The following is a 13,777-nucleotide window of genomic DNA, read 5'->3' on the forward strand; positions in this document are numbered from 1 at the left end:
CCCATTATATTGTATATTGTATAGCTTTCTTGTTATATGTAAAATTGTATTTATTTAAATTTTTACTCTTTAATTATTTTACTTGCATTTTTAATCACTTTTATATTTAAATATATTTAAATGTTCATTTGCTATTTATCTAGGGATTGAGAGTAACGCAATTTCTATTCTCTGTATGTCCTGTACATGTGGCAGAATCGACAAATAAAGTTGACTTTGACTTTGACTTCAGTTCTTTTAGATTTTAGGGTTAACCAATGACAGCCGAAAGCTGCAGGAGTCCCAGCCTTCTACTTTTTCTACTTTGCAAAAAAGAGATGTACGGCTGATGATAAGATCTTGACTTAATTTAGTGATAAATATAACTCCACATTATCTTGGCCTTGTGCACAAGCTGCCATGGGCCTACCACAGGCAACTAGCCCCAGCAGAGCTGTATGACATAGAGACATTTTAAAGCTTAAATTATTCTGTATGCAGATATTTCATACTGTATTTTCTATGTGAAGAAAGCAAAGCAGTTCTTAATAAGATGCCTTGAGGGTCTCTTCTGTTCTCAAAGTCAAGGTTGTGATGCGAGGAGTCACTTTTTAAATATTCTTGCAGCATTTTCATACATTGCTTAATAATTCAATCAAAATGATAAAGGATGTGGCAGTGTAATATACAAAACTAGGTCTAATCATATTCTGAATTTTGTAAGCTGCCTGAAGCGAATCATTCAACATCATCATACTACATGTGCCGCAATCATTAAAGACTTGTAGATATACTGCATGCATGTATGTTAGATTATCCACTGATTTGTGTGATTTTTCAGAAAATCGTAGTTACATGGACACACTGTGGAACAACAGCGTAAAAATTAATTTCCATTGTAACTAATTTTTGAAAAAAATATTTCTTCATCATTATGAGAGCAAAGTCAAAATAAACGGGCCCATTACCTGAAAGAAATAAAGTGAAAAAAGTCTGAAAACTATGTCACTCACAGGATAATTTTGCTGTTGCTCTAGCAGGTTCTCTTCGGACTGTGTGGAGCATCACAATGCTGAAACTTTGAAGAAGCTGAGCAAAAAACAACCACAACCTGGTTGAATAAAATTTTCAGTTGACTCTTTTTTTTTTCCTTTTTTTTTTTTGATAAGAATTGTACCCTTCCAACATCTATAATAAATAGAGAAAATCTTTCTTTTTTTTTTCTCAAATGATAGCGTAAAACTTAGACTTCAGATCTAGAAAAATTGGATAGAAAGTAATTGTCCTCTATATTTAAAAGCACCACACAATAACAACATCTAAGAAATAAGAACTTTTATTCATAATATATTCATACTTGTACACAAGTAAAATAAAATGCATATCTATGGTTCCATTGCAATCTCCATGAACAAACTGATAGCATTGTTGTTGTTTTTTTGGTAAATGCTATCCATTATCCTTTCTGTCATGAAAATATAACTCAAATCAGGGGAGGCAAAACATTTTTTTTTTATAAACATAAAAAACCAAAACATTACCCAACAAATGCATGACTTTGAATAAATAATGGGGAGAGATTGTTTATCTTCATGAAACAGACCAAACATTCTTTGTGTGCTTTCTGTCTCTGATTTCCTGTACGAGTGTTCTTATTCTTATGTTTTTTCGTCTTTTTTTTTTTCGTCTTCCAGTGGTCTGTCTAAGCAGTAAAAGCTTTTGAGAGGGAAAGGGAGGAGTCTCCAAAGTGTAGCTTAGACACAGTACAGTTGAGTACATAGAGAACAAACAATTTTGGGCACCAATTCATTATTTACATTAGATCTGTAGTGTTCTGTAAAGGCATCCATTTTGTTAAATGTACTCTAACGTCTTCATTATTGTTTTTCCTCAGCAATGTTGGGTCAAAGTGACTCCTCTCCTTTTAGTCACTGCCAGCCTTAGATGCCACTGCATCTTCTGTATCATTGTCATGAGCATCAACATTCTTGAGTCCAGTGTTCTGAGGGAAAGCGGGAGTCCTAAGACATGGCTAGAGATATCCAGGTCATGGGAATGAAGAGAAAGTGCAGCACTTGCAAATTAGAACCCCGACCTTTGATGCAGTGGGTGTCTGATTTTGGCTTTTTGGAACACTTCTTTTTCTTTTTGTTTGATGCTGTGGATGATTCCAGGTTGTCTATAAGGTCAGGGTTTAAGTTTTCCAAAGACCTTTCCAGGGTGTTCGACAAGGTTCCTAGTGGTCCATCATTCTGCTTGTTTTGGGTCTCATTTTTTGTTCTTTCTGGATCCTTATATTTAGTTTTGGACATGTTCTCCTTTTCCTTAAGGGGGTTGTTAGTGATTTGGCGACTCTTTCCAGACAGGATAGAGGACTTGTCATTATCTCCAAGGCAACACCTGGGGATGGTGTCCCCCACAGGGCTTTCAGTGGAAAGGAATTTTCCAGACTGTGGCTTGGAGCTAAAGAGATTGGTCTGGATTTGAGGTGTTTCCACACATCCCTCCAAATCTTGGCTTTTCAGTCGTTTAAGGTCCTTTCCCGCCAGGAACTCGGGGACATTGCACTCCAACTCAGAGCTGGAACCTTTGAAACGTTTGAACCAGTCCCACAAGCTTCTGGCCCGACAATCACAAATCCACTGATTCCCATTCAAACGCAAATACTGGAGAGAAACCAGTGGGTCCATGGTCTCCCCTGTCAAGATGGTAAGATTGTTGAAGAACAAGAACAAGGATTTCAGCTTACCGAGGTCACTAAAAGCCCTGGGTTGGACATAAATAACCCGGTTTTGGTGTAGCAGCAGCCGGTCCAGATTGATTAACCCTCGAAACATGTTGTCTGTTACTATCTTGATCTTGTTATTGTGCAGGTGGAGATAGGTGAGGTTACCAAGATCCAGAAAAGTGTCATCATGCAGGGTTAGAATGTTATTGTCCTGCAGATAAAGGTACTGTAGAGAGAACATTCCTCGGAAAACCCCAACAGGGAGCTCTGACAGGCCACACCTGTGCAGGTGAAGGGTATGCAGCTTAGTTAAGCCCCGGAAGGCTGTTGGGCTGATGGTGCGGAGGTTGCTGTTGTCTCCAATGTCCAGTTCCTCCAGTTTTTCTAAGCCATAAAAGGCTCCAGCCTCAATGTAGCTGATGTTGTTGGAGTACAGCCAGAGAACAGTAAGATTATGGCAAGAACTGAAACTGGTGGACCGTACCACCGTCAGCTTGTTGCTCTGGAGAAATATTCGTTGGCTCCGTGCTGGGATCTCAGTAGGGATGGAAAACAGTCCTTGTTGTTGGCAAGCCACAGTGGGCCTGGGTTCTCTGTAGCACACACACTTGGCAGGGCAGCTGTCAGTCTGAGGCACAAGGTTCAGCCACATCACCAGAAAAAGGAGTCGCCCCCCTAAGGAGACACAAAATCATCAGTAGATTAGTAATTAACGTAGGCAGAAAGATTTACTAAAATAGGTAAAAACAAATGTCTCCAGGTCAGGTTGTAACATACAAAAACCCTTGAATCAATAAGTAGATTTCAATCACACAGCAAATGTAGAAACAAGCCTGATGCAGAGCAATGAAAATTGTGGCTGAAACAGTTGTGAAGTTTCTACTTGATAATGTTGTGTTTTGTGACAGGATGTTACTGTATAAGCAAAATAAGACTCCACCAGTTAATGTGACAGTGCACACCAGCAAATTACAAAACAGACAAATTCCAAAATATTTAATTGCATGAAGTATAATATTCAGCACATTACTACAGAATACCTAATCCTCTTCGTAACAGAGATTCAGCATGAAATTCAACAGTCATGTTATTTGGATCTGGGGACACATTGCTTCCCTGATGACTTAAAGACCTAAGCAGCTGAAGAAGTCTCATTTAAAACTGAGTGGGTGTGTTTTGTATGGAATTAGCTTGCTCTAATAGGGGGGGACACAACTAAAGATGTTTTGATCGTCTAGAAACTGACATTTAATGTGAAGATTGCAAAGAAGCTTTCATGCCAGGGATTGATGCCAAGGGCCATTGTGGAAATGGGCTACAGGACATATTATATGACACACCGCGAGGTTTGTAAAAATCCATGTTTAAAGTAATGCATATTCATGACGCCACTGTTAGCATCAACTTGTTAAACACGACAATGACTGAAGTGGGCTCAATCATGTAAACAATGACTTTTGACATTATTTTGTTGTAGGAACAGCTGAGGTAAAAATAAAGTATCTATTGGGGCTGATATATCTTCACGTAGCGATAAAGGTGTCAAAGTGTCACAAGCATGTCTAGTATCATCATGTAATGGCAGGTACTCCTTTAAATCTCTGAATCCTCTTCAGCTCCTGTTCTTACTGAGGATTTCCAATCTCTGCTCTCATGCACATGTGAGGAATCCCAGGTTTGCAGGCATGACAGGTAGTGAGCCTCTGGAAAATGCATGAGCCTTAGTCAGCCCTCCCTCCAGCCTCACTCTCCCTCTTCTCATTCCCTTGCAATGTGTTGTGGTGCAGCTCATCTCTGGACCTTGTTAAACGGAGCTCTGGTGTGGCCTGACAGCAGCCCTCTGCTGCACTTTCCTTGCAATCTCCCTGCTCAGCCGTCAGACTGCCACCGGAAAGCTGTCAAGGCTTTCCACTCTTTCTGCATCGCAGCACTTTTCCCTCAGCACTGCCTAACAATAGCAATATTTTATCGCACGGCACACTTCGTGTATCTCCTATGCCGTCTTCATTTTTTTCCCTCTCTCTGCTGTCTATTCATTAACAGGCTATTTCCACCCACGCATTGCATGTCAAAGCCTGGGCTCCTCAGCTCTCTGCATAATGTCTTGTCTTTGTTAGCATCTGTTGAAAGATAGCATATGCCACACAATGTCATGAACTCCAAAATGCATCTTCACTGGATCAGACCAATTACACTATAACCAGAAATCTGACAGTCATAGCATCCTGGCAGTTTTGTATTATGTTACACTTTCATAATCAAGTATTTGATGTCATAGTGTCAGACCTTTCACCTTTCACTCTACAGAGAGTCATACACAATAATCTGAAACGTTACATAAAAAAGTATGCTTTGGAGCTGTCCTGATGTTGTTGTTGAGTTCAAGTTGTGGAGTTGTTGACACAAAATACAACAAGGTTATGGTGAAAAATCCATTCCTTATCAGCTTCTGCCAGCTTTGGTTTCAACTCTTAATCTTCTACTATCTCTTTTGTCAAAACATGGCTCAGAGCACAGCTTTCCCGCTTTCATACCCTGCCAGTAGCCTCTTTTCTAAGAGCTATATTATTGCACAATAGCAACCTTCTAGTCTGTTTAGGCGCGGACAAACTTCTTTGTTTTCTCTTGAGAGACACCCGAGTCAAGTACATCATTTCACCTTCTCTCTCTCCAAGACCAGCACCTCTATTTACATTTTCATTATTGGGGTGATCCATGTATTCTACAAAAACTAGTCTTGCAGTGTCTGTTTCACTGGCTGCTATTCTGTAGGTGAAAGTATCACTTTATTCACCCATCTTTTTGAATGGCAGTCTTTAAAACCTGGACTGAAACGTACTAAGAAATGCAAAAAATATGTCAAGCTTTTTATTGTTTGAATTTCAGGATTGTGATAAAAGAAAAAACAAATCAATATTCTGAGAAAGTAAATCGTGAAAACAGTCAGTGTTGTAGATAAACAATATCAGCAGCCAACTCCCATCCAAAAATACTGGTATCAGTACCCTAGTAGTAGCTAGAGGATACAATACTGGAATGCAAAAACAGAGAGTTGTCAGCAAGAGAGGTATGAGTGGGTGCAGACTGCTTTGTTTACTTATTGTATGAGTGAGAAGTCACTTAGCCAGTCTTCTCACTCATTTTCATGTGCCTCTGGCATGTTTGGAGTTGGTGCTCCTTTGTCTTAAAATACAACATACATTTAAATGCTCTGGACCTTCCAAGGAACACAGAGGGCATACTGGGACAGCAAATTCAGAGTGCTTCAGATTCATCACGGTGGCTTTGCTTTGAAGGGCTGGGGATTGGGCAGGGACAGCTAACATGACAGTCTTATCCCCTTGGCCCAGAGTGAAAGTGATGTCTCTGTCAAAGATGAATCACAGTAGTTCTCCAGAGGGACCTCCTGGCCTCCTTCTGAAATTATACATTATTGTGTTTTGAAAGGTAAGAGAAGAAGAGAAGAAGAACTGCATATGAGAGCAATGGTCCCTGACTGAAAGGTCATGTATTCTCCATGAATCCCTCTTTGTATGCATATTTTTCTTATATCAATGTGAAGAGAAACTGTGGATGATACTACTAGACCTCTTTCCTAAAAATTATAGTAGGGTTATGTTCACATAAAATAAACTGCTTCCATAATCAAATAACTGATGTCATTAGAGTGGGATTAGAGTCAGAGGTTTCACCATTTACTCTGCAAAATGTACGCTGCTGATTTAAGAGTTTATATTATTGAATGCAGATTTTTTTCACGGATACATTTTCCCAATTAAATTCTCACTTCCAAATACATTGACAATGTTTGACAAACACGTTCTTGCTTTCGTACTGTATCTCTGTCTTAAGCCACATGGTAAAAATGATGAAGAAGCTTTAAAGATGTGGTTAATGTTGTGAAAGGGTGTATATATTAACCTGAACCATGATATTTTCCTAAATCTAACCAAGTAGTTTTGATGTCTGTGCCTAGTAAAACCCTGATCTGGGAGAAAGTTCAGCATTTTTACTGATGCCGCCACCATCCCCTTTTCTTCTGAATACAGAATTTGTCTGTCTTTATAATGGGAACCGCTACCTTTCTGGCAGAAAGTCATACTGCTGCAGGGAGAAAATATGTTACCCTTAAAAGGTAACTGAAAATGCAGTTTTGCTGTATGGAAACATATTTTTTAGGATACCGGGTTGATATGACAGTTGCATGAAGTCCAATTTTAGCAAAGCCTATGCAACTAGAAATGACAATCTGAGCTATAGAGTAATATAGGGCAATAACTTGAGGCACTGCCTACTCACAAATCACAAACAGAAAACTGTTATGAAAAGTGAAAACATAGATATGAAACTATATTGTACCACTAAGAAAACATTCCAAATTCATTATTTCTTTTTTAAAGACAAAACTACTTTGATGCTGTTTATGCGTTTATTTGTTTTCCCTCTGTCATTTAAAGTGTATCTTGACTTTTGGAACTCTACTGTATCAACTTTTTGTGTAAGTGTTATGACACCACGTCTTTCTGTGTTAATTTATCCTCAGGGGTTGACTATTTTTGCTCTGTGTTCCCTTCCTTCTGGTATTAATTACAAAGCAATATGACAGCTCTGTCTACTAAATTTCTTTCTTAAATACATTTGTTTGAGATTTATCATAAATGTTTGTAATCAACATATCTTTGCCCTTTATTTTATTGCCTTCCTCTTGTTATTCTTTTTTTCCAGGCAGCAAATCATTTATTTATGATTCGATAGACGCTATAACCATCTTAATCTTCTAACATGGCTAAAGCTGTGAAAGATTTTATTGTAACACAAATCATTATGATTTCCTGATAGCTGATACTGTTGTCATTGGCCCTTTCATATTCACATTCAATTTATTGCCATTTACCCCAGTGTATCATGGAATAAGTGGTTTCTGTTTTAATCTATTATTATTATTATTATTATCATCATCACTATTAACTATTTTACATAAATAACGTAACTTGACATGATTTGATAGTTTAAACCAATGTACAGCACACTGGTATGAATGTGAAGAACCTGAACAAACGTTTATATGAAGAAACTAATTACATTTCTCTCTGTAAAGCTTCTCTTTTTGTCTGTTTAAACTTTGGATACATTCTAAAACTTTCATTGCTGTAGAGATTTTTACAAAATAATGCTTTAGGAAAAGCAAGAATTACAGGGTAGCCTATAGTCCCTCGGTCATGACAGAACCGGAGGATATTCCATTTAAGTTTGCTTTGAACCTTTTTTCCTTCATAAGCCTGTGAAAAGTTTTATTAAGGAGAAGAAATGGTCTTCACTTTCAAGAGCTTCACGGAATTGCAGAGGAATTGGTTGGAAGGGCATATTCATATGGAAAAAAGTTATGATCTGAAGTCCACATTGACCTTTTTAATGCTACTATAATCACTCTGTCACTGAAAGTATAGTTTTCAAAAGAGACACTTTTCATCTGTTACTCGATTTTCATTGGTGTTAGTCTTACTTGTAAGTCAAGTTCTTCACTTATATATTCCAAAAGTTTTTTTTTTTCACATAACCTGCAGTAAATAGTATAACATTTACTTTTAAAGTTTTGTAAAAGGCAATTTAGTATTTATTATTGAAAAAGTTTTCTTTCTTTCTGCATCCGGATGTGGACCTGTTTCAATTTCAACCAATCTCCCAGAAGAATGTCCACAAAAACTCAAAACAAATACACAAAGACAGATTTGTGCTTGTCCTTACAATATTGATGAACCAGATGCTATAATCTTAAATAAAGATGCACACATCAGATCAAACAGGTTATTTAGGGCACTATGGACCAGAGACTTCAGCTGGAGTCTCTCAGCTAACCATAGTGTTGCTGGGGCACCAGTGGCAGCTTTAGCAACCAGATGAGCACACAATTAGAAGACGAACATGGGGACAGATGAGGTCCTGTTTGACACACATCTGACACAGCACTTGCCCAAACAGATGGCTCATGAATAACTGAAGGAACCGGAGGTCGGCAGGCAGAGGAAAAAACTGAGCCAGCCAATGGTGTGTGTATGTAAAAAGGTGGGCCTGCATAGATTTGCATGCATATGCATTTACATACATTCTTTTATTGCCTGGAGAAATTTAAAATAAATGGCAATGCATCATGCACTGAATACTTCTGACTAAACCTAACTGTGGTAGACAAATAGGTGGTCATGTCAAACCACTGAGAAATGGCAGCAGTAACAAAAGGCAGTGGGCTGGCAAGATCCTGACAGTTAGAGACTGAGCTTGCAATCAGAGGGCCGTCGGATCGAATCCCTGCTTGACTGGCAAGCAAGTGGAAGGGAAAGTGGAGGTGAAGAGTTCTCCCTTTCAACAACTGCCATCAAATTACCATCGACCCTTCAATGATGCACTGACCTCATAGCTGCTCAAATTGTCACTCAACAGGATATCATTCGAGACTGTGTTAGGCTCAACATTTGCAAACTGTTAGCGCTGTATACCGCTGTGGAAGTAAATTGATAAATAAAAATACTCAACTAAAAATGTGCACACGTACTATAACAATAAATATTTTCAAGCATTTCTTTTTTACCTCTATTTTTATTTAATGCTTTTTTGTACTTCAAATGCCAAGAACATTTTACATATAACAAAACTATAACATCAGCTTATGCAACAAAATGTAATACTATAAGAGGGCATGACTTAATGTTTCCTTGAGAGCCATAAAAACATTATTCAGTTCTTTTTAAGCAGTGCTGTGTTCAATTGCAGATAAATACTGAATAGTCAATGACATGTTCAATTGGTGGCATGTCCCCTAGTATATGATGGATAATTCTTGCATCAGCGATTGTGCAACTCTACAGTGCTTCTGCAACTATCAGTCAGTTTATCTACTAAATGGTACTGCCTTTTCTTCCAAGTTGCATTAATGATAGCTAAGATAGAGTTAGATATGCTTGAATGCCACTAAAATGAAATATTTGTGAAGTGGTGGCAAAGTGCCATTGGATTAAGGGGCAGAAATGGCATATTCCTCACAACTCTATTGTATGTTGGCAGCAAACCAAGTGGCCTTCAGTGCTTCTACAACTCACTATGAAATGTTCCATCGAAGGCGTTAGGAGTCAAGTCTACCCGTGAGGTTTTGCAGAATGGCTCAAATTCAGCTTTATACCCACCCCCACATGTCACAGACATGGACAATTTTCTTGTGTGAAACCATGCAAAATGCGTAATTCAAGTAATGTTAACTGAAAATAATGCTAGCAGTGTGCGTGTTTGTGTGTGTGTGGTGGGGTTGGCTTTGGGGGACTCAAGGAGTTCAGATGCACTCCTTGAGCCACAGAAGACCAAAAATTCAGAATGGCCTACCTTAGGGTTTGTGCCATGCAGACTGCCAGTAGTGCAGTTTTTTGCTTAACAGAGTGTATGAGGCTTTACCTTATCTGCACATAGCTGGAAAGAAAATAAATGAGGGTAGCAGCTACAGTACATGCCCCATGTGCCTAGATGTTGTTTTGCTCTGAGCTAGACTTTAGCGCAGGTGTTAACAACATTTACAATGCATTCTTTTTGGGGGGTTTAAACAGAGCAGACATGAAGGACCTGAGAGGATTAATGTGAAAATCCTTTCTGCAATGAAATTCAAAACAATGGTTAAACAACAGTTTAGAGCCAAACTAATAAAACAATGAGTGCAGTGTTTGTTTAATTGCATTTGTCAGTAATTTTTAATATTTTTTTTATCATTAATGGGTGTTAGGTTAGGCTACTCTTAAATGCATCTAATCATGAATGGATGGATGGATGTTTCCTAAGGTTTGCCACTATGATTTAGAAAGTACTTTGCATGGTCCAAACTGTGTTTGTTTTGATTTTTGTATTTAATTGTTTGCAATGTAACCAGTTCTATTTATTGAGTCATAGATGTTTCACATTAAATAAGTTATGTTGTTTCCAGAGTGTCTATTGTGGACGCACATCATGTTGAATGCAATAAAATATTTACCACTCCAAAAAAACAAGTCATGGTCCTGCATGTGTAAGTTGATGGAGACTGCTACAATCACATTTAATGTATTGCCGTGGCATGAAAATAACGTATCACTAGTAATATTGTTCTCAATTATTTGAAAAGGATAACAGCCCATGCAAACGAAAGCTTCAGATAATGACACCATCACACATTAAGTGTTAAAAACAAAAAGTTTCTGCTCTGCTCTGAAAGTGTCAAAGCAGTGACAGCCCCCACAGGCGACCCTGTATATTGCTGCATCTAAAGATGATGAAACACAGTTTGGTCGAGCTGAGAACATGCGGTAATAAGTGGTTGCACAGCTTGATGTCATTGTAGCCTGTCTTTGCTGTGGGCAAATTTGAGCTTTCAAAGAATAGTATACTGTGTTTAGCAGGGCTGGAAGTAAAGTGGGTGCAAACATTAACCACTCAACATTTTTCTGATGGCTTCATTACTACAAAATTCCTATGTTTGGCAGATGCCCTCTTATACAAGCAATGATTGTGCTTGTTGAAGAGAAACAAGCTCTAGATAAATTGTTGCATTTGTGTGAGTTACAATTGGGGGGAAATGCACCAAACAAGCGCTTAATCTTTGCCCAGTCTAGACAAAACAAACGTCATTCTGTGAGTAATCCATGTAGTTGTTTGGGAGAATTGCTTTGAAGAAATGAGTAGCTGTAGGGAAAACTAGCAAGGAATTCAGAATTCCTACCACCTTGTTGTTTTTGTTCTTGAGACAGGCGCTCAACTTAACCTTGCAAAACCCTTGCATCAATGATCGAAAAATTGCAAGCATATACATTAGTCACTCTGAGGTAATTCATTGGTGGGTGTACAGCAGAGACTGGTATTTTCAGTTGGCAGATTTCTCATTCATGTGAAAATGCAATGAATGACACAGGTATTTCAATGCCTAGGGGTGATAGGTAGAGAAAATGAGGCTGAAAATACTTCTGAAGACAAACCATTATTGACACCCCTTTTTACTGCCATAATGTGTTATCTAACCTTCTTCAGTCTTCTCCACTTTTGCAATATTGCACTCTGCTATACTGGCCTGCTGACTATGCAGGCTGGTTGCAAATGTGTCCTCTTCAATCACCTCGCACTGAAACTAGGAAAGAAGAAAGGCCCGTGTAGGAGCCATTTTTGGGTTGATACCTTATGTATGCTGCTAGAGGTCACCTTTTGGGTTTTTTGGTATGGTGTGTTTATGTGTAGGTATTTAAGGTAGACACATGTAATTAACACCAGGTGTTTTTGTTTGGGAGGAAGCAAACTGTTTGTAACTGCTGCGCTATTATGTTAAAATGGTGTTGGAATAAAGATTCTAAAGGTCAAGATAAGTACAGCTGGAGTTATTGGGCTGTACCAGTGATATCGCGTCACCCCCGCCAACGAACACCTCAGTGGCTTCAAGCGTAGGCTTATCCTCTACAGCCTGCTTGAACTACAGACCATCTCACACTGGTCGCAACACCTGTCAAGATGTTGATATTTCACAATCCATTAGTCATCACTACATTGCAACATCATTACATGACTAATCAGTACGAATTCCTCAGACATCTAAATACCAATCAAAGAACTTTGTGATAGTTCCCCATCACACTAGTTGTCTCCAGGACTAGATCTCCCTATTAAGACATACACAAATGCGCAGAAGATTTGAGCAAACAATTGCTAGTAACCACATGTAAAATGTGTTTTTAGCAGATTAAAAAAGTTAATCACAACAGTGATATGTCAGGCACTCAAGCTGAAATGGTACACTGTCCTGCCCCCTTTACATGTGTACTAGTATTTTGAGTTCTGGGTTCTGGTTTCTTATTTGGTAATTTCAGATTGTTTTCATTATTGCTGATGTCCGAATAATGTTAGTTTAAGTTTTGATTTCCCATGATGCCAATTCCATGGATATTACAGTACTTTGAGTTTTTTCTTGTTACTTTAAAAATCTGTTTACTGCCTCTGTGTTCTTTTGTATCATGTTTAATGTGTGCTCTTTGAGCTCTATCTTTATTACTTCATTTTCTATTTGGTTTCATTGTGGGTGGCAAATGGGGTGGCTGTAGCTCAGGTGGCAGAGCGGATCAACCACTAACCAGAAGGTCGGTGGTTCGATCTGCTCCAGTGGCTGCTCCAGTCTGCATGCCAAATATCCTTGGGCAAGATACTAAGCCCATGTTGCTCTCCGATGCATCCATCGGAGTGTGAATGTGTATGAATGTTAGATACTTAGCACTTAAGCTTAGAAGTGCTTGTGCTATTCTTTGTCTTTTTTGGTTACTGTTAATTTCATGTTTTGTTAAGTCTTTTTGGTACTTTTGTCAGCTACTAAAAAATGCTTTGCTTTTTGTTACATGTGCCCTACACTCCACTAGTGGTGACATAATTAAACTGAAAACTATCGATATCTAATGAAAACATTTGTCTATAAACAGCTGATTTACTTCACTTCATTCATTTTGAGGCAGGGGTATCTTCTAGTCTCATCTGTTAGAGATGCTTTACTGAAGCCTCAGAAATGGTACTGGAGGCAGAGTTCTAGATTTTGAAGTAATATAAATCATTTTTGTATAACAATGTGAAGAATTTCTTGTTGTTATGCTCCCAGAGAATATGATTACTGAGTTTTGATTTTGTTTTCCCCCTTCGAGCCTTTTTTTTCCTCGGCAAATTCAAATAGTTTGTCTGCAAGTTATCTGTTTTTTGTTAAGTTTCACTTCTCTCATCAGCAATGTTTTTAGTCACAGTAGGCGGCTCTAGGAACATGGTAGAGCATTTAGCAGCTTAAGAGACAGATTTTTCCCTTAGGCGCTGGTGAAGAGCAAAAGGCAGATAAAAGGAGAATAATAACTGGAGCAGTCAATAGATAGCCAGGCAAATAATTTGCGAATAAGTTGAAGTCACACAAATGACTGCTAATGTTGTTGTTGAATATGTACAAATGTATTTTTAACAGCATGTTTACAATATCATCATTAGGTTTTCAATACATTAGTCTTTTTCATAAATTGTTTCCACTATGTTATAAAAATGAATGAATGC

General features: G+C 38.3%; 1 protein-coding gene across 1 annotated transcript in view; it reads right to left on the bottom strand.

Moving 5' to 3' along the window:
* Positions 1–1,317: 1,317 nt before the first annotated feature.
* The window catches only part of rtn4r (reticulon 4 receptor), a 50,508-nt gene continuing 38,048 nt past the window's right edge, over positions 1,318–13,777 (bottom strand). The window contains exon 2 of the mRNA XM_085426245.1: positions 1,318–3,382. Within this exon, the coding sequence (XP_085282371.1) occupies positions 2,001–3,382 (1,382 nt within the window). The 3' untranslated portion in view covers positions 1,318–2,000. The remainder of the gene's footprint in view (positions 3,383–13,777) is intronic.

The sequence above is a fragment of the Rhamphochromis longiceps genome, linkage group LG12 (genome assembly GCF_057381845.1).
Source record: "Rhamphochromis longiceps isolate RC_006_pf linkage group LG12, R_longiceps_female_GT1.1, whole genome shotgun sequence".
Classification (NCBI taxonomy): domain Eukaryota; kingdom Metazoa; phylum Chordata; class Actinopteri; order Cichliformes; family Cichlidae; genus Rhamphochromis; species Rhamphochromis longiceps.